This window comes from Cetorhinus maximus, chromosome 1, assembly GCF_964194155.1.
Source record: "Cetorhinus maximus chromosome 1, sCetMax3.hap1.1, whole genome shotgun sequence".
In the NCBI taxonomy this organism is placed as follows: Eukaryota; Metazoa; Chordata; class Chondrichthyes; order Lamniformes; family Cetorhinidae; genus Cetorhinus; species Cetorhinus maximus.
In genome coordinates, this window is record NC_135879.1 from 191,604,822 (window position 1) to 191,625,719 (window position 20,898).

At 41.4% G+C, this 20,898-nt stretch overlaps 1 protein-coding gene across 1 annotated transcript in view; it reads right to left on the bottom strand.

Moving 5' to 3' along the window:
* celf4 (CUGBP, Elav-like family member 4) overlaps positions 1 to 20,898 on the bottom strand; it is a 1,291,869-nt gene that overhangs the window by 83,372 nt on the left and 1,187,599 nt on the right. The window contains exons 9-10 of the mRNA XM_078551435.1: positions 19,209 to 19,376; positions 10,770 to 10,835 (exon numbers count right to left, since the gene is read on the bottom strand). Coding sequence (XP_078407561.1) covers positions 10,770 to 10,835; positions 19,209 to 19,376 — 234 coding nt within the window. The remainder of the gene's footprint in view (positions 1 to 10,769; positions 10,836 to 19,208; positions 19,377 to 20,898) is intronic.

Below are 20,898 nucleotides of genomic sequence, written 5' to 3' on the forward strand. Positions count from 1 at the left end.
GTCAATTAAACTGTGAATTGACAGGCACTGCACTGTGATAATGATAGGTTGTGAAATCAGTCATGCAACACAAATCCTCATGCTTAGTCCAACAGACAGATTGAAATAGTGTGCATTGATTTGTTTTTAAACTGCAGAATGATTTTTTTTAATTTAAAAAGCATGAGATTTAAATGCATTGACAGCTTGACAATTTCAATGACTTTATTTACTTCTTACACACATTCAAGTCTAATTTTAGAAATCGCAAAGGGCACTTGATCCCTTCCAAAGGGTGCCTTACCACTCCCAAAGGTGCCCCTGGAACTATCCAATCTCCAAAAGGGTATATTACCTCTCCAAAAATTTCCAGTAAGTTTAGGCCTTCTGAAAAGTGAAAAGTCCACAGGTCATGTTTTAGACATCCCACTAACTGAAAATTGGATCTGTTTGAAGGCAACTGCATTTTTATGTGTGCAGCTGCCTCCGTGAACCACGGATGTGAAAACAACAATCCTCCCCCCAAAAATGGTGGGTGCTGGGTTCGGGGGCAGGACTTCCAGGACTGGGGCTCCAGCACCATTTTAGCTAAGCTGGAGACCCTCTGCATCTGTGAAAATTCAGGTCAGGTCCTACTCCTGTTCCTATGTTTATCTTTTCCTATGCGCTAAGTCTATTGGACAGATTACTGGTCTGGGTGGTGGAAAAGAAACTGTAATTTGGCTTCAAGAAGGAAAGAGATGGACAATTGCCAACAAATGCGGTTTAAGCTTATTAGAAATGCAACAAGGGAATATTATGGATGGTTGGACTAGGTGCTCCCAGAGATCCTCTCTTGCCTGTCGATTATGTTACTATGTTACAGATTCAGTAATATTATTAATATCTGAGTCTGCTTTAAATTCCCTACAATCTGATAATGTTTTTATAATGTTGCCATGTAAAAAATTAACACATTACATCTATTTCTGCCCTCTGTAATGTAATTGTTACAACCATCATATAATTTTTCTGAAGTGTGCCCTTTAATTTGGTGCTTGTTCAATCAGTTTATCCTGAATAAGATTTTATTTGCCCCAGTTGATTTGTACTGTGCTGAAACTGAATAAATAATGTTTAGTAATTCCTAGATTAGCTTCAATATTACACTTTGCACCATTTTAGGTTTGAATAAAGATGCCTCCAGGGTGGTAATAAGTTGGCATTGATGTTTCCCTTTACTCTTATGCTATCAAAAATAAATCAAAGTAACTTGTAGTGGAAACAGAAAAACAAAATGTTAGTTCTTCAAAGAATCTGTTTGATTCCTGTCCTTGGTCTCATAGTGTGATGGGATGTTCACTTGCAACATGATTCCCCATATGGAAAGAGATGATTTGGAATTGTTGCGGAGATATGCTTTTAGCTTACTACTTGTGGACAAAATGAAAGGTGGGTCACCATAGGTTACTTTGTAGCATCCAATTGCTTAGCTGTCTGAGCAGCATGGCGAGAGCAGGGTCTAAATTTTCTGCATGGGTGTAAATCAGGTGAACGCTGTGGAGTCTCAAAGCGCAGCAGTCTCCCCCTTGAGGCCCTTAACAATACTCGACACAAGGCTGTCCAAGTATCACCTGTGTGGTGCTGCCTTGGTACAGATGGAAAGAAATACATTGCATCATATATTTTCCACAATTGAATAGTGTCATGGTACATCAGCATATTTCTGCTTGTCCCCACCACTGACTGAAAATTCTGGCGGGTGGAAAATCACTGTAACTGGGTCTTGCCCTGCCTGCACAAAACCAAAAGTGCAACCTCTGGTTCTCTGCCTCCAGGTTAAGTTGGCATGTAACAGAAGGAAAATGTTCTTGAATCAGCTCTTGAATCCCCTTGGAGCCGTCACTCTGGATATCCTTATCTGTTAAAGCGGTAGTAAGGAATAGGTTGGGGAGTTAGTGATAAAGGGTCATCAATTCCAAGAGTGAAGCGAGGGGTTAGGAGATGATAGCACTGGCCATGCCAATCTGTGCAGTTTAACTATGTGATACCACCACCTGTATTGATACAGCTGGGATGCTTTTTAGGCAGAGGCCCACAAATTGTGGTCCTGGTCAGTGACTAAAGGCAGTGACAGCACCAGCTAAATAATTTAAAAGGAATAGTCAGGAACGCTGGTTCCTTCCACTGGGCAATCATTCTATTCTACTGTGGGTTCTTTAGATGTCTCAATGATGAAATCCTGCAGAGTTGCAAAATTAAACATGAATCCGTTATTGTTGGCCTTTATTTATTGTCATGCTGTAACCTCCATGCAGGCTGCTTCCAGAGTGTTCTCTCTAGACTGTTCTCTCAGTCTATTACCTTGTGACTCTATGCGTCATACCTGGGGTGGGGCTATTGTCCAGTCCCAGATTAACCCTTGCTCTGCTGAGCATCTTTACATTACAGTGGCAAGCAGGCACATAACACAACAACTCTAGTGATTGTGTGGGCCAGAAAGTATTTCTAAACATAATGAAGTGCGGATCAGGAAAAAGCCATGCAAGTCACATAGGAACAGTAGGAGGTCATTTAGCCCCTCAAGCCTGTTCTGCCATTCAATGAGATTATGGCTGATTTTTGACTTAACTCCAAACCCATCTTTGTTCCATATTCTTTAATGTCTTTGGATACAAAAATCTATCAATCTCAGTTTTAAAATTAACAATTGACCTAGAAGCAATTGTCAGTGTGGATGAGAGTTCCAAATTTCTAACACCAATTGTGTGAAGAAGTGTTTCCTAATTTCACTCCTGAAATATCCAGTTCTAATTTTTCGACTATGCTGCACTAGTCCTAGAATTTCCAACTAGCAGGAATAGTTTCTTCCAATCTACCCTATCTACTCCCCTTAATATCTTGAAATCCTTGATCAAATCACCCTTTAATCTTCTAAATTTCAGGGAAAACAACACCAGTTTGCTTAAAATCACTTTGTAGCTTTATCCTTGGAGTCCAGATATCATTCTGGTAAATCTACGCTGCACCCACTCCATGACCAATAAATCCTTCCGAAGGTGTGGTATGCAGAATTGCTTACAACACTCCAGGCAAAATTTTACATTTGGTGTGTGGGCACCTGTCCCCAGCGCTGGTACATAAAATAACGCCCGATGACGTCGGGTGTGCGTCCCGATGTCATCGTGAAGTTGCACGATATTTCATTCGGCGGGCGCATGCCGGAGTTGGCTACACACCCACTGATAATTGAAAGGCCTATTAAGGCTATTAACCAGCTCCTTAACCTGAATTTTACCTTGCGGTTGGCGGGCAGGCCAAAAGGCCAAGCGGCCTTTACGTTTTTCAGGAAACCTGAACCGCGAGCTGGATGAGGTTTCCTGAAGCTATTACAAATTAAATAAAAAGTTTCATTTGAAATTAAAAACATGTCCTACCTCATGTGACACAGGTCACAAGAGGGGACATGTTTCATTGAATTTTTCTGCTCTTTATTAATTTTTTCAAAAAGCGCTTCAATCTCCCTGAGGCAGCTCCATGCCTCAGGGAGATTGAAGCATTCTTTCGCGCGCATGCACAAACTGCATGCACAAACGTGCATGATAAATGGCTCTCCCTCCTCCCCCCGCCCGCACAGGTGGCACTCAGCGCTACCGCTCGCGAACCACATTGGGCGGGCCTTAATTGGCAACCACCCTCACCCGCTCCTGCTGAGCCCGCTTGACGAATGGAAAATCCTGGCCTCCATGTTTAGTCTAACCAGGAATTTGTATTGCTTAATCATTACTTCTACCTCCGAATATTCTAGTCCTCTGGATATAAAGGCCAGGGTTCCATCTGCCTTTATGAGTAATATTTTTTGATTATTTTCTGTTCCTTCAATATACCATATGCAGTTTATTTTATCATAAACTCTACCACAGCAATTTAATCTCCAAGGGAAAGTTTAAAAAAAAAATAATTCTTCGTCTATGTGCATTACTGCCTAAGCAGCATTTGGCACCCTCTCCGTTGTTGTGAAAATGGCAGACGATCCCAGAAATCCAAATATGGCACTTTTGTGAGGGCGGGACAGGAGTCGGCCAGGATTTGCACATGTGCGGTTTTAAGGAGGCAGCTGGCCATTTAAATCGCCAACTGCCTCCAATGATGTGGGATTTTGCTTTGCTAGGAGTGTGAAACCCAGAATGTGCAGAACCGCTGGATCCATTTGGATAGCCACAGTACCCCTCTGGAGGTTGTTAGAAGTAAATCTGATTGTGTGTAAAAAGTATATAAATTCATTGGAACTGTCAAAACTGTCAAAAATCTGTCAAAGCTGACAAACATATGAACAAGAAGCAGGAGTAGGCCATTCAACACTTCGAGCCTGCTCCATCATTTAGTAAGATCATGGATCATTTGATAGTAACCTGAAATCTGCTTCCCACATACCCCCGATAACCTATCACCTCCTTGCTTCTATCCACCTCTGCCTTAAAAATATTCAAAGACTCTACTTCCACTGCCTTTTCAAGAAGAGACTTCCAAAGACTCATGACCCTCTGATTGAAAAAAATTTACCTCATCTGTTTTAAATGGGCGACCCCTTATTTTTGAACAGTGACCCCATAGTTCTAGATTCTCCCACAAGAAGAAACATTTTCGCCACATCCACCCTGACAAGAACCCTGAGGATCTTATATGTTTAAATCAAGTTGCCTTTAACTCTTTATCAAATGCCTTCTGGAAATCTAAGTACAGTACATCCACTGGTTCCCCTTTATCCAAGGCACCTGTTACTTCATCAAAGAACTCCAATAAGTTGGTTAAATATGACTTCCCTTTCACAAAAGCATGTTGACTCTTCCTGATGACCTTGATCTTATCCAAGTGCACTGCTATAACTTCTTTAATAATAGCTTCTAACTTTTTCCCTATAACAGATGTTAAGCTAACTGGCCTGTAGTTTCCCGGTCAAAGAACTGGCAAAGCTGTCAAAGAACTGGCAAAGTTGTCAAAGTAATCTCAAAGAACTGAGGGCATTGGTGGCATGAGTTGGCACAAAATTGGCATGGGGTTATAAAGGGCCATGGGAATGTGGGGGCATAGAGGTTGAGGGGTCATGGGGGTGGGTAGAGGGGCATGTGCTTTCATAAGGCTAGGACGGGCCACAGGGGGTGGATGGGGGCAAGAGATGGCATATGGTTGAGGCATGGGGAGTGCGTTGGGGGAATGAGAGGGTGAGGGGTCAGGGCTTGAGGACTGTTTTTTTGTTTCAATCTTTTTTTAATTTAATTCAACAAAGTGCCTGGGCACATAAGCACTCCTTTCAGAGGCTATGCGCCTGATTTCTAATCTAGCCACACCCCACCACCCCCCTCCCCCTGCCCACCCTAACCACTCTTCCCCCCACCCTGGAATAAAAGGGTGGCTATTTTTATAGGTAGGTTTCTGTGCACACATCCTAGTAGTGAAAATATAGGCCTTACTTTCCTGAAGCCATTAGGAACCAACCATACAGTGTAAGACTGGAGTCACATGCAGACGAGAATGGGTAAGAGTGGCAGATTTGCTTTCCTTGACAGACATTAGGGGGCCAATTAGGTTTTTATTTTAAAAAATTTTTTTTTTATTTGGATGTGGGCTTCGCTGGCTGGGCCAGCATTTGTTGCCCATCCCTAGCTGCCCTTGAGAAGGTGATTGTGAGCTGCCTTCTTGAACCGCTGGAGCCCATGTGGTGTTAGGAAGGGAGTTCCAGGATTTTTACCCAGTGACAGTGAAGGAATGACGATATATTTCCAAGTCAGGATGGTGACTGACTTGGAGTGGAACTTCCAGGTGGTGGTGTTCCCATCCATCTGCTGCCTTTGTCCTTCTACTTGCTAGTAGTCATGGGTTTGGAAGGTACTGTTGAAGGAGCCTTAATGAATTCCTGCATGCAACTTGTAGATGGTACACACTACTGCTACTGTGCGTCGGTGGTGGAGGGAGTGAATATTTGTGGATGTGGTGCCAATCAAATGGGCTGCTTTGTCTTGGATGGTGTCAAGCTTCTTGAGTGTTGTGGGAGCTGCATTCATCCAGGCAAATGGGGAGTATTCCATCACACTCCTGACTTGTGCCTTGTAGATGGTGGACAGGCTTTGGGGAGTCAGGAGGTGAGTTACTCGCTGCATGATTCCTGGCCTCTGACCTGCTCTTGTAGCCACAGCATTTATATGGCTAGTCCAGTTCAGTTTCTGGTCAATGGTAACCCCCAGGATATTGATAGTGGGGGATTCAGTGATGGTAATACCATTGAACATCAAGGGGTGAGGGTTGGATTCTGTCTTGTTGGAGATAATCATTGCCTGACACTTGTGTGGTGTGAATGTTACTTGCAACTTTTCAGCCCAAGTCTGGATACTGTCCAGGCCTTGCTACATTTGGACATGGACTGCTTCAGTATCTGAGGGTTCACAAATGGTGCTGAACATTGTGCAATCATCAGCAAACCTCTACACTTCTGACCTTATGATGGAAGGAAGGTCATTGATGAAGCAGCTGGAGATGTTTGGGCTGAGGATACTACCCTGAGGAACGGCTAGAGTGATGTCCTGGAGCTGAGGTGACTGACCTGTAACAACCACAACCATCTTCCTTTGTGCTAGGTATGACTCCAGCCAACGGAGAGTTTTCCCCCTGATACCCATTGACTCCAGTTTTGCTAGAGCTCTTTGATGCCACACTCGGTCAAATGTTGCCTTGATGTCAAGGGCAGTCACTCTCACCTCACCTTGGGAGTTCAGCTCTTTTGTCCATGTTTGAGCCAAGGCTGTAATGAAGTCAGGTGCTGAGTGGCCCTGGCGGAACCCAAACTGGGTGTCAGTGAGCAGGTTATCGCTAAGCAAGTGCCGCTTGATAGCACTGTTGATGACCCCTTCCATTACTTTACTGATGATCGAGAGTAGACTGATGGGGCGGTAATTGGACAGGTTGGATTTGTCCTACCTTTTGTGTACAGGACACACCTGGGCAATTTTCCACATAGCTGGGTAGATGCCAGTGTTGTAGCTGTACTGGAACAACATGGCTAGGGGCGCGGCAAGTTCTGCAGCACAAGTCTTCAGTACTATTGCGGGAACATTGTCAGGGCCCATAGCCTCTGCAGTATCCAGTGCTTTCAGCCGTTTCTTAATATCACGTGGAGAGAATCAAGTTGGCTGAAGATTGACATCTGTGATGCTGCAGACCTTCGGAGGAGGCCAAGTTGAATCATCCACTCAGCACTTCTGGCTGAAGATTGTTGCAAAAGCTTCAGCCTTATCTTTTGTACTGATGTGCTGGGCTGCTCCATCATTGAGGATGGGGACATTTGTGGAGCCTCCACCTCCAGTGAGTTGTTTAATTGTCCACCACCATTCACGACTGGATGTGGCAGGGCTGCAGAGCTTAGATCTGATCCGTTAGTTGTGGGATCACTTAGCTCTGTCCATCACTTGCTGCTTATGCTGTTTGGCAACAAGTAGTCCTGTGTTATAGCTTCACCAGGTTGACATCTCATTTTTAGGTAAGCCTGGTGCTGCTCCTGGCATGCCCTCCTGTACTCTTCATATGATAAAACAGCTCCTCTCACACTCGTTTTATGGTATTAGCCCACCCCATATCTTCTAAAATCATCAAGGCGACTTACTTCCACTGCCATAATATCACTCATCTCCTTCCTGCTCAGCTTATATGCTGCTGAAAGCCTCATCCATGCCTTTGTTCCCTCGATATATGACCATCCCAATGCTCTGCTGGCCAGCCTCCCACTTTGCACCTTCTATAAACTTGGGGTCATCCAGACTCTGCTGCCGGTATCCTAATTCACACCAAGTCCTGTTCATCTATCACCCCAGTGCTCGCTGACCTTGGCTCCCAATCCAACAATGTTTCAGTTTTAAAATTCTCACCCTTGTTTTCAAATCCCTCCATGGCTTTGTCCCTCCCTATTTTTGTAATTTCAGTCAGCTTTGTAACCCTCAGAGATACCTCCACTCCTCCAGTTCTGGCCTCCTGTGCCTTCCTGAGTTTCATTGCCCTACCACTGGCAGCCGTGCTTTCAGCTGCCTGTGCTGTAAGCTCTGAAATTCCCTCTGTAAACCTCTCTGCTTCTCTACCTCTCTCTCTTTAAGACACTGCTGAAAAGTAACTTCTTTGACCAAGTTTTTGGTCACCTATCTTAATATCACCTAATGTAGCTTGGTGTTATATTATATTTGATAACATTCCTGTGACGTGCCTTGGACATTTTACTATTTTAAAGATCCTATATAAATGCAAGCTGTTGTTGATGATTTATTGAATTCAATTTGATAACTTGCCATGGCAGGATTTAGACTCTCTCGTCATACATTGCTAGTCCAATGTCATAACCACTTGGTTAACAGCCCTATCAATATTCCAATTAATATTTGCTGATTTCAAAAGGTAAATAAATTAAACTTCAATATATATATATATCCATCGCTACTGTTTAACCCTGCCACATAGCCCTCCAAAAATAACAGCCACCTCTCTCCCAACCACTGATCCTTGCAGCACAGAAACTATTTTGCCCAGTGGAATATAAAGCTGAATTTCAAAGGAATCTATTTCACAGACATCAGTCATTCTCAACAATACTGTTAGGAATATAATTACTCCTGATGCAATGTATTGTTATTACTCCTTTTTATAACAAAGAAATATAAAACAAGTCTTCCAATAATATTCTTATCATCGCAACACATTTGCTGCACAGATCCCAAAGACAGTGTGTGCCTGGGTGCTAAGCAGACTATGAGGTGCTTCTGAAGTGCGCCTAATGTCTGGTGTAAATCTTGCACTGCAATGAAAAATGACTGCGGTATAACTTCACTAGTGTAATCATTCTTAGGACAGACAACTAAGAACATTCTCACTCTGATCTGGAAAGCAATTAAAATTAAATCAATTCAGAAGGCATGCAATGATTAAATTATTGCCAAAGTGAATTTGTGAAACATTTGCCTCATTTGGAAAGGTATTGCAATAAATACAGAACAATAACAATTTGATATCCGAAAGGTCAGATGACAAGATGAAAATATTTGCACAATAAGTGCAATATCAAAGTCATCAAGAAATCCTTATCGCTTCAATTCTTTGGAGCTCCATTTTATGTCCGAAACCTATTGCACCAACTAAAAATACCAATTAGACAGCTCAGCTTTCAAACAAATAACTCTGAAGGGACAGTATGCTTTCTTTTCAGCCATTAAAACTATTTACTTACTTATACTTTTTTCTGGCACTATAAATCATTTTAAGTCATTTTATAATTTTGATTAGTGCAAATAAACAATATGTTGACATTATACCAATTGCATACTGGTATAGCCCAATTATTTTGAGACCTAGGGCTGTTCATTCAGTCAGTGGGTGGAAAATCTAGCCTATTTCAAAATAATGGTCTTGTTAAGGCCATTGAAATCAAGTTTAAATGAAAGATGAGAATAATACAAGGGTACTGGAATTTGGTGGGGCTTCTTTTGCTATAACTCTGGTAGGAGAGCACAGAGAAAGGCATAAATGAATGAAAGAAAATAACTTGCATTTATATAATACCTTTCATGACCTCAGGCCGTCCCAAAGCACTTTAGTGAAGTGATATTGAAATGTAATCACTGTTATAATATAGGAAACATGGCAGCCAATTTGCACACAGCCAGCTCCCATAAACAATGATGTGGTAATGGCCAGTTAATTTGTTTTTGTGATGTTGATTGAGGGATAAATATTCGGCAGGACACTGAGGATCCCTCCCAGGTCTACTTTGAAATAGTGCCAAGGGATCTTTTACGTCTGCCTGAGAGGGCAGGCAGGGGCAGTTTAATTGCTCATCTGAAAGATGGCACTTCTGACATCATAGCACTCCATACTGGAATGTCAGCCTTGATTTTTGTACTCAAGCTCTGGAGTGGGGTTCAAACTCACAACCTTCTGACTCAGAGGCAAGGGTGCTTCCAATTGAGCCATAGTTGACACACAAAATGTATGAAAACAGTCATAAAATCCGTATTTATAGCATAATATTTCTGTAATTTTAGTTCCACTCTATATCTTAGTTAAGAAAAAAAAATGACATGTATAATATTTTTAAAAAAATCCTGTTTACCCTTCACCTTCTAACAGATCTCCACTACCAAGCCCCACTGCCAAACCTCCTGTTTCACCCAGTCCAGAATATGAGATGGTAGGATTATACAGATCTCCACAGTCGATATCGGTTCATAAACTATATCTGAGAAGTGAGATTACATGTGGCAGAGTGAACTCTTTTGTCTGTCATGCCCCTGTAATAGTGCTAAGCAGTAGGGAACTCCTTCATCTCATCTCCTGGAACTCACTTACTGATCCAAGCCCCAGACCTGGGAGAATAATACTCTGCTGGATAACAATGATTACTCGGGCTCAGGCGACCTGATTGTTAAAAGTGAACTGGGCATTTAAAGTTACTCCTGTGCAGAATCCTATTCTATAAGCAGCTTCTTCACAAAATTTTCTATGAAAGGAACGCTGTAAAGTTACCAGAGTTTAAATAGTTTTCATTTTAGTTTCAGAAGCCTTTTGCAGAAAAAGAAAGCCCTTCCTGAGCAGAAAGACAACTACATTCAGTGCAATATGTCAGCCTTAAAAACAGTTAAAAAGCTGTATAACATGTAGCAAAATAAACTGACAAAGAAAGATAATATTTCAATTAAAGTTAGCATTTTTGCAAGCTTTTGATAAGATTGAAGGCTTTAAAAATGACTCAAAGTAGAGCTAGACAAAGTGTTAATACTAACGACCTGCATATTGCTGCACTCCAGCGTATGCTTGCTGCAAGGGATCAGCTGCAGTTGGGCTTTGTGCTGTCAAAACACAAAGAGGAAAAACATTAATAATCCATTGCTTTGTTAAATTTTACATAACTGATGATTGCAGCATAGTTATCAACACACGATATAAAAGATTATTGAATCGTAATCTAAGCTGTTCGTGTTTAGGTACTGGGCTGTGTCCCAATAGGGAGAGTGCGCATCTCATGTCGGGCAAACTAAACCTCTGTCAATGTGGTTTTCTTGGTGACTTATTTGGTTTGGAATCTCTTTGGAAGTATTTACACCACAATTACCTTTCTCAGACAGAAGGAGAGAATCGCTGCTCTCTAAACATTTTATGTTTATAGAGTGCACAGGGGATCCAAAAGACAACACGAGCACTTTGCAAATCAGGTTTACATTTCACTTCGTGTAAAACTGAAGAGGTGTGAGGCTTCTGGCTCGAAGCTTTTTCACTCTGCTTCAGACTCAAATCAGGTCAGACCCCACCTCCAGATTAACACGGAAGCTGTTTTCCACTTATGCAAAACTAGCAGTTACCAAGATCCGAAACAATGTTGGGTTTCTGTGTGTGCCAAACACCTAGCTGACTGAAAGTAAGTTAATCGTGGCCCTGAAAACGTGTGGATCACCAATCCTGACACTTACATTGGAAATGCAGCCACAACAGGCTGATGCTGCTCTCGTTGCATAGTTGGAGACAGTAACTAATTTGCATTGGCCTAGTTGGTGTAGTGCATTTTGGATGTCCACCCACCCAAAGCAGCTAGGAAATTTAGTCTGAGGGAAGAGGTGAGTGTCTGATTCTTTGCCCAGACTCCGCCTTATTCACCTTCATGTGGCCCCACTCATAAGAGGGCTGCTTTAAAGTATAAACCAAAATGTAGCTTTGGATCTTAAAGGGTTCAGGATGCTTCTCTAGCCTGGACTCCAAGATGAGCCCCATTTCTGCTGGTATAGCTACTGTTATGCATCTTCTTGTTGGATTTACTGGCCACCACATGACCACTGGGCTTTTGATGCCCAAGAATGAGGAAATATCCAGCCTACTGAGCCTGTTCCTCTGACATGGGGTCTATGTTTTGTATGGACCCGGGTCCTGGCTAGAGCGTATGCACCAGAGCTGACAAGCCTGCATTCCAAAGCCATATTCAGACCGTATAGTGGTATCAGTAGAACACAAATTCTGACACATAAATGAAACAGAAGTCCAGCCACAAATGTCCTACATCTTTCTGGATGTATATCTTCCATCTCCTTGGCTTACAAACACAGCCACTATTAACTTGTGGGCAAAGATTCAGGGGTGGAGAGGGGTGGGATGGGCAGCAGACTTTGTAGGGATACTTTTGGAAAAAAGCCAATATCCTATCATTAATGCATATCAAAACAGCAACTTGTATTCATATAGAACCGTTAATGTAGTAAAAAGTCCCAAGGCACTTTAATGGCATTATCAAACAAACTGACACTGGGGGCCAGATTTTCGTCCCCAGAGTTGGTTTCGCCGAGTCGGGAGATTTCATGGCTCGGTGAACGTGACCTTGTAGAAACGTCTGCCCACATGTGGGATTTTTCATCAGGGATAGGGGGACGGCAGTGCGGGAAATGGCTGAAACAGGAGTCGGGCAGCTGACCCCAGAAGCAACGCGCAGTCTGCCGGGTGTGGAGATGGGCTGAGCACAAGGCCTGCCTCTGTGTCGTGGCACTGTGTTTAAAAGTATAAAAAATAATAATAAAATATAAAACATTCCTCCAGCCCTCACCCCTCAATGCCCCTCACCCCACCATGCGCTCCCTTGCCCAATACATGCCAACCCATTCCCCCACATCCCTTTGCCCCTCCATGCCAACTCACCTAGTATCCCTAGACAGCTCCTTGGCAGCTTTGACACTTCCTGGGCAGCTCTATCAGTTTTGACACTTCTGGAATAGTTTTGACAGATTTGACACTTCCTGGATAGCTTTCCTGGCTATCCATAAGAATCCACCAAGTTCAGGCCTCCCCTTACCTGTTCTAATCTGCACACTCTGGATTCCACACTCCTGTTATTTTAAAATTCTACTTCAGTGGAGGCAGCTGGTAATTTAAATGGCCAGCTGCCTCCGTGAATCGTGCGTGCACGAATCCCAGCCCGATCCTGTCCCAGTCCCATGAAGGTGGGAACCGCAGGGTTCATTGGGAGTGGTGGGGGGGGCGAGGTAGTTTAGTATTTTAGGCCATTTCTGGGATTTTTGCCAAAATGGAGAACCTCTCCGTCATGGTGAAAATCCAGGCCTGAGTCACACAGGGTGATATTAGAACGTATGATTAAAAGCACGATGAATGAGGTAGGTTTTGAGGAGTATCTTAAAGGAGGAAAGAGACATTGTGAGGCAAAGAGATTGAGGAGGGGACTTTGTGACCTTTGGTCCTAGGCAGCTGAAGGCATGGCCACCAATGGTGGAGTGATAAAAATTGGGGATGCACAAGAGGCCAGAACTGGAGGAGTGCGGAGATTTTGGAACGTTCAAAGGCTGAAGGAGGTTATAGTTAGAATAGTTGAGGCCATGGAGGGATTTGAAAATAAGGATGAGAATTTTATAATTGAGGTGCTGTCCGACTGGGAGCCAGTGTAGGTTAACTGAGCACAGGGGTGATCAATGAACGGTGTTTGGGATGATTTACAACAAGGGCAACAGAGTTTTGAGTTAAGTCAAGTTAATATAGGGTGGAAGATGGCAGGCCTGTCAGGAGACCATTGAAATAGTCCAGCCCAGGGGTAACAAGGGCATGGATGAGGTTCCAAAGATGAGCTGAGGCAGTGGTGCATCGGGTGATATTAGGAAGGTGGAAATAGATGGTCTTGGTGATGGAGTAGCTATGTGGTCATATGCCCATCTTGTGATCAAATAGGACACCAAATTGGACCAATTGTCTAATAACCATTAAACAAGTTGTACCTGGCCATATCCTGTTGTAGACTACCCATGAATATTGGATCGGATTACCACTGAGCAAGAGTGTCATTGGTAACAACAAAAATCATCACAAGACCTCGATTTGCTTGAATAATTAGGCTGAGATCTGTTTCTGGCAGGAATGCTGGTTATCTAAGTTGAGCCTTGTTTGAATGGGATGTTTATTCTGACTATTTTTGATTCATAGGAACAGGAGTAGGCCATTCAGCCTCTTGAGCCTATTCTGCCTTTAAATTAGATCATTGTAGATCTGCATCTTAGCTCCATGTACCTGTATTGATTCTGTAACACTAGATATCTTCATCCTCAAAAATCTAGCAATTTCAGTTTGAATTTGGCAATTGACCTAGTCTCAATGTCTTTTCAGGAAAGGGCGTTCCAGATTTCCCAAAACATCTCCTTATATATCTATTCACATGGAAAAGCGGTATGCTAGAGAAACAAAAATAGACACCCCTATCTTTTGAGAACTCACATTTATACTCAATTTATTCTAAAATGATAGCACCTTCCCAAACATTAATTCACCTGTTCTCAGTTGCATTGCCTGCATCAAGAACACATTGCTAATCTGCATTCTTTATGAAAGTAATAGCAAATTAAAGTAATTAATGAGAAAGACAGAAAAAATACACAGAAGAAAACATTCTTCTCACTAATATCACTCTTGCACATGAAGATGGATTAGTCGAGAACCACATCTATAATTAAAGACAATGCAGCTTGATATGTTAATTAAACAGCGTGAATCCAGTTTGACTAAAACTATTGCAGAATATAGGCAATTGCCCAGAACTTCATTAACCAAGCTTACTTATTTAACCCTTCAAGTACTGCAAGCTGGTCAAAATGTTGGTAAACATGAACTTTGCACAGATGATGTATGCAGCGCAGTAGTTCTTAGCTATTTCCTTTTTCAATTTTAAAATTTTGAATGCTTATGTTGCTTTACCCTCAATTTTTTCATATCTCATGAGAAGCTGATCAACTTCTGGTATCTCACTCAGGTGGCTCTTCTTCCCGAGGTTAGATAATGGTGCCATCAAGCCAATTTAAGTATCAATGCCAAGCTGGTTCACATCCGTACTTTCCATCTAGGACCACCAGATGGCAACCTGGATCAGAAACCCTACAGTTTTATTTCTCTCTCCCGTAGCCCAGGGAAACTGAAGCCAGTTATGGTGCTCTGACTGCTACTTAACTAAGACAAGCAAACTGAGCACAGGTTGCCAGTTAAACCTGTGGCTTTCTGAACTGTGTGGCTCAAAACCATATTGAGTAACCTACACCTACCAAATGATCTTTGAATTACTTTCTAAGATAAAAGCAAAATACTGTGGATGCTGAAAATCTGAAATAAAAAACAGAAAATGCTGGGAGAACTCAGCAGGCCTGGCAGCATCTGTGGAGAGAGGAACAGCGTTAACGTTTCAGGCCTGTATAACTCTCCCTCATAGCTCTGAAGAAGAGTCATACCGACTTGAAACATTAAGTCTGTTTCTCTCTCCATAGATGCTGCCAGGCCTGCTGAGTTCTCCCAGCATTTTCTGATTTTATTTGAGTTACTTTCAACATCTTTGTGGGAAGCTTCACTCTTAAAAACGTCAATCCTATTCTCTGCCATGGCAGGGAGGAGTCAGACAAGAAATGTAAATGTCTTACACAGGCAAATCAACCTGGGCCACTTTGATGTACCTCCTGAGGGCCATTTTTCAGTGTTGCACTGGCAGAGGCCTGTCATGTAGACCAGGAAAAGATGTAAAGGGAGAATAAATAAAGTTAATGAAGAGAGCAAAAAGAAGTAAACTAAACAGGACCTAGTGTTGACTTCAGACATGATTGCTTTAACTTTTCAGCCTGCAGAGGTTTAATGTCAAATCAGTGCGGTCATCTTTCCTAACAAGGTCATAACTGTGCTACACTCTCTGGAACATTTAACTGATAATTATGTTTTTGTATTGATTTCATTGTATAATTCAAAATTGTACGAAATGAATGGCACAGCGTGTTTACACTGTTAGCCTCTGAAGCCTGAATTTGATTACAGACAGTTTGAGGGAGACAAAATCCTAATCTATCTGATGGGAGTTAAGTGAAACTCAAGCAAGCCTGCAGCATAGTTCTGACATCAGACTTGGCTCAATAAACAAATAAATTCAAGCATCTTCTATGAATATTTCAGTATTATGTCCTGAAAAGCTGTAGAAGAAAGGCTAAGGGCAATTTTTAAAAGATTTCCACATACGTACAATGCACTCTCGCAAAGAATCAGCACAGGCAGCAAAAGCTGAATGAGCTCCTAGGGTGCTGTAACCTTCTATGTACTTTTATGGATTAAATAGATCTGTTTAATCATGAATGTGCTGTGCAACCCACTTAAGTCTGCACCTCTGGAAGTCTATGCTTTGAAAAACTTTGAAAAAAAGGTATATTTTCAGGTTGAGGATTTTTCAAGGCACACGCTCTTCTCAGTTGTCTCTGAAAGTTACATATTAAAAAGGCTTTATTGTCTAAAGCAGACAGGTGCTCTGCCTGAGCAGTGATCGGCTTCTTTCAAGATGGTGCCAGCCAGAGTGTCTACCTAAACAGAATAGTAAACCATTTCAGGCTGCCGACACCCCACGTACACTGGCCTTCCAAGTTACAATCTACCCTGTGAACTGGACGCCACAGAAGATTTTCAAAACAGAAGCCCCTTTCTTCACATTCTGATTTGGACTTAATATTAAGATTTGCACTGAAGATTAACCAGCAATAAAGTAAAACCTTTGCACACAGGCCCCGGGTCTGCTCCTCCCAAATCCTGTTCACTGCCCGGTTTGGGTTTTAGAAAAAGTGACATTCCTCTCTCCCTCAATTATCAGCAGATCATTTTCCCCTAAGCCACTAGGTAGGAGCCCCAGAATGTTCTCCATGAATTCCCATAACAGATTTCAGGAATATGTATTTTTACATTGATACATCAGTTTTTACTCTGAATTTTGGTTTGTGTCAATGAGGACAACACATGGCCACAGTTCAGCAAGGTGGATAAAAAGCAACCATCTCCATGGTGACTTCAGCTATGAAAACTTGGGTAACTTCACAGTGAAGGACTGGGAAGATGGACAATTTTTAACAATTCAACACATTATTTTCAAATCTATACACAATGGAAATATAGCTCCTCTTGAACTATGGGGGCTCTTCTAAAATCTATAATTGTAAGTAGAAAAAGAGAATTATATCCCATTTCATTATAACTGTCATGTGCACTCCAAACAAGTGGTGGTTCCCACTAGTGGCAGAAAATTGTGGGAATTCAATTGTACATTCAGCGGGGTGAACTGTACTATCACCTATGGGAAAATATGTGAATTGGGTATTCTTATTCTGATGCATCGGAATATTTTCCCATACATCCTAATGAAAAATATTCACACTTACAGGAATGCTGTAAACAACTTTATTGCTATTATCATCAGCAGTGCTATAACTAATCCATGACTGGAAAAGCAGCTGGAAGTTATTTGAGCAAAAACCACAGCCCAAGTTTAATTTTCAAGTCAACTATTTAGCCACGACGTAATTAAGTTTCTTATACACATAAAGTATAGTTAATGTGGCTGTTTAAGTAGATTTTGCAAAAAGCCCCTGGTATTGCTTGTTAACAGATTTCATGCTAAGGAGCTCAATGGTACAATTTTATACCCACTACTCATCCAATGAAAATCTGCTGTTGAAGAGAGCTTCCAAATGGAGTAACGACTTCAGTGCATCAGCACTTGCAGGCTACATTACAGGCCAATCGGGATCAGTAAACATAGAATAATGGATTCCTGGGAGCGATTCCAAAGCAGTAATGTAGTATCGGGGCTCAAATGGCTCATATAGAGAATAATGGAAACCTATGAGATATTACAAAATTGTAATCTAATCTGGGAGTTTAGATCACTCATAAAAGCCACTCAGAATTTGCTCTCAGCGTTCATGACATCATCTGAATTTTCTGGTTCGATTTCAAACTGAAGGGGGCTCAAAAGAAAAACTGTGGATGCTGGAAACTTGAAATAAAAAGCAAATCATGTTGAAAATGGCTTGGGCACTTGATGATAGCATCCTACTCATTGTAATAGCCTATCATTTGATTAGATACTGTTTTGAAAATCATTATTATCTTGTGAATTGATCAGTAATTTCTGTTCTGGTGAAGTCATAAATTGTGGAGTCAAGTGAAATGCTTAGAACTGCCATCTGAGCCCCCATATCTTGTGTCCGTTATTCTCCCCAAATCGTAAGATTTGGCAACACTATTGAAATCATTGTCTGTTATCTATTACCATTACAGTAATATATAAGATCTAAATGTTGTGTGAGAATTTTATTCAGTTTATAGTCATTCGTTTGTCCTGGCATCAGCTGACCGTGTGGCCACTGACTGTCTACTTGTCCTTGAAGCGTGTTGACAGTCATAATATGATATAATGACAGACACTTCATTAGAGCAGGTTTATTGAGGGAAAAAAAGTACAATTAATTCACAGGAAATTTTATTTCAATGGTATTCACTTAAGGGGAGCAATTCAACAAATGGGGCGTTATTCTTTCTGTGTGTGTGTGTACGCATGAGAGAAAGGGCAGAATAAGGGATGACTCTCAAAAAGAGGCTTCTTTTCTTGCCTCACATAACAGAATCTAATAAAGAGTCTCAGGTTAGACAAAACCTTGAGTTTTTGATGTGAAACACTCAAGAACAATACAAAATACCATAATTGTACAACTCACTCCTGTGTGTACGTCTTTTCAAGTATATCCTTAACATATTCTGGAAAAAGGTTTAGAGAAGGGGGTTTCTAATAGCTTCTGGAGCATTATGTTCAAGTAAATGTGCTCTAAGACCTTTTAAACTGAAGGAATTACTGGAACACTCATTTTTTGGTAGCAACTTCAGAAATCATCATTTTTAAAATTAAAGAAGTATATATTACCGTAATAGTGTAACAAATGTATGAGGGAATAGCTTAATTGCCTGGGGTCCTGATTCCAAAATGACTGCTCTGAGATTATTAGGGAAACCGCGGGTCAATAAAATTAGCATTTGCTTTTTATAAAGAACTTGAATTTGAAACATTTTTGAAACTGACCGTTCATTCCAAGTGTTGGGCATTAAATCAGAAAAGTCAAAGTCAATTTAATTATATAGCTCCTTCTAAATGTGTGATACTATTACTTTGGATTAATTGTATATACGAAGAGTCAATTTGCCTCTATTCTTCACACTATAATGGTGATTGTTAATTCTTATGTGTAGTAGTGCTGAACTTTCTTGATTTTAGGGATTGTAATCTACCCTTGTACAGCCCACTGAGGGCTGGGCATAAGATGCGTTCAGTGGCAGTAACAGTCTAAAATGGCCCAGGACTCAACCGCACTTTGAAGAGTATTCTTATAGTGGACACTCACCGTGCGTGCAGACGGAGCTTACTGTGTGCCACATCTGGTTGGAGTTTTCATCTCCCGCCTGACCGATTGGGAGGACTGGTGAGCCGGCTCTAGTGAATAACAAAAGAGCGCATCGCGGGCCGGATGAAACGTCCTGCCTGGCCTCTGGAGACCACTCATGGGCTGACCCTTCGGAATAATTAAAAAGTGCATTGAGGGCCGAATGTAATCATCCAACAGGCCATTTCCAGCCCGTGGGTTAATTTATGTTGTGCAACACTGTGCTAGATTCTAGATGGTGCAAACACATTACTCTAAGCTCTTCATGGAGTCCACAAATTGTCCTATTATTGTAAATACACAAATAAGTACATTTCCAACATACAGCACTACAGCATATCAGTGCTACTCATATTATGACCTTGGAGACATTTGCAGCCCATCTCCCCATTGCCCAGATAGATCCCTTGACAGACTGCAGTTCCAGGTGTCTCTATAGGGCTCCATTTATGTTCTGCTCAGCTGTGAGATGTTTACATGCCAGCAGGAAATGCCATTCCCTCTCCTTTTTTTGCTTTCCAGGAAAAGAAGGTAAGAGAATGCTTTTAGGAAGCCTATCTTTCCCAGCATTCATTGAATTTTCTAATATAGAACTATTTGGTCCTGGTATTTAATGTTGTCTTTCTCTCACAGTGGGGAAGTGCCTGGTCTACACTTGGCAACTGCCCACAGTGGCACAATTGAAATGAGGAACTAATTGTTTGGAGAATCACAGACCCGCATCGCATCAGTCTGTGTTGCAGAAGTTCTGAGAATAGTTCTCGAGCAGCAACAACAAAAACAACACCAACCTGCATGCATAAACTGCAGCTATAGATTGGGAATGTGGTACTTCTCAAATATTACTGAGATGTGGCAACTTTATACCCACTTTTGTCCTGACACTGTTTATGTGTAAAATACGCGGAAAATCCCTTCTATACATAACAGGAGTGCACTGTGCTTAACTTGGACTTTATTTACAAAAGTAACTTCCAATTCATCAACAGAAAATATTTTCTCTGTTTATTTGTTCTGTTCAAAAAGAAATAAAAATGAAACCTTGAGGCACAACCCACCTTACATGATGGAAGTAAATCAAAAATGGAAAACTACATGGCAAAATGTGTGCTAATTAGAAAATTATAATGAAGTGATTTTAAAAAGGAATGTTCAGAATGAAGGATTTAAATCATGAACTAATATGCAACATATTCCAACAAATGTTTGTCGTATGAGTGACAGTTAAAAAAATCCTCGTGCTTAGCATTTTTCTTTTTAAAATTAAGTCATTATGCTAATTTGTACACAGAATAATTACCAAATTCTTTATGAGCTGAAACACTTCTGTGTATACATAATACTTTTGATTTATAGATGTGTAAGCAAAATTTTGAGTCAAATCCTGCTGAGCATACAGATGGGCATCATTTCCTTCAAAAGCCTAAGGCTTTGGGGAGTTAGCAGAAAGCTTTCCTTTCCCCTTTGTCCTCAAATATTTATATCGCTTTCACTTACCTTTGTTCTTAATAGAATTCTAGCAGTAACACCTGTGAAGAACACCCTTAGTGACTGCTGTAACTGTGCAGCTCTCCATTGGTGTTCTCAGTAGCTCTGTGTTCACAATTAACCTATTATGAACGCATTCTGGGAACAAGTGGTCTGCACCTTC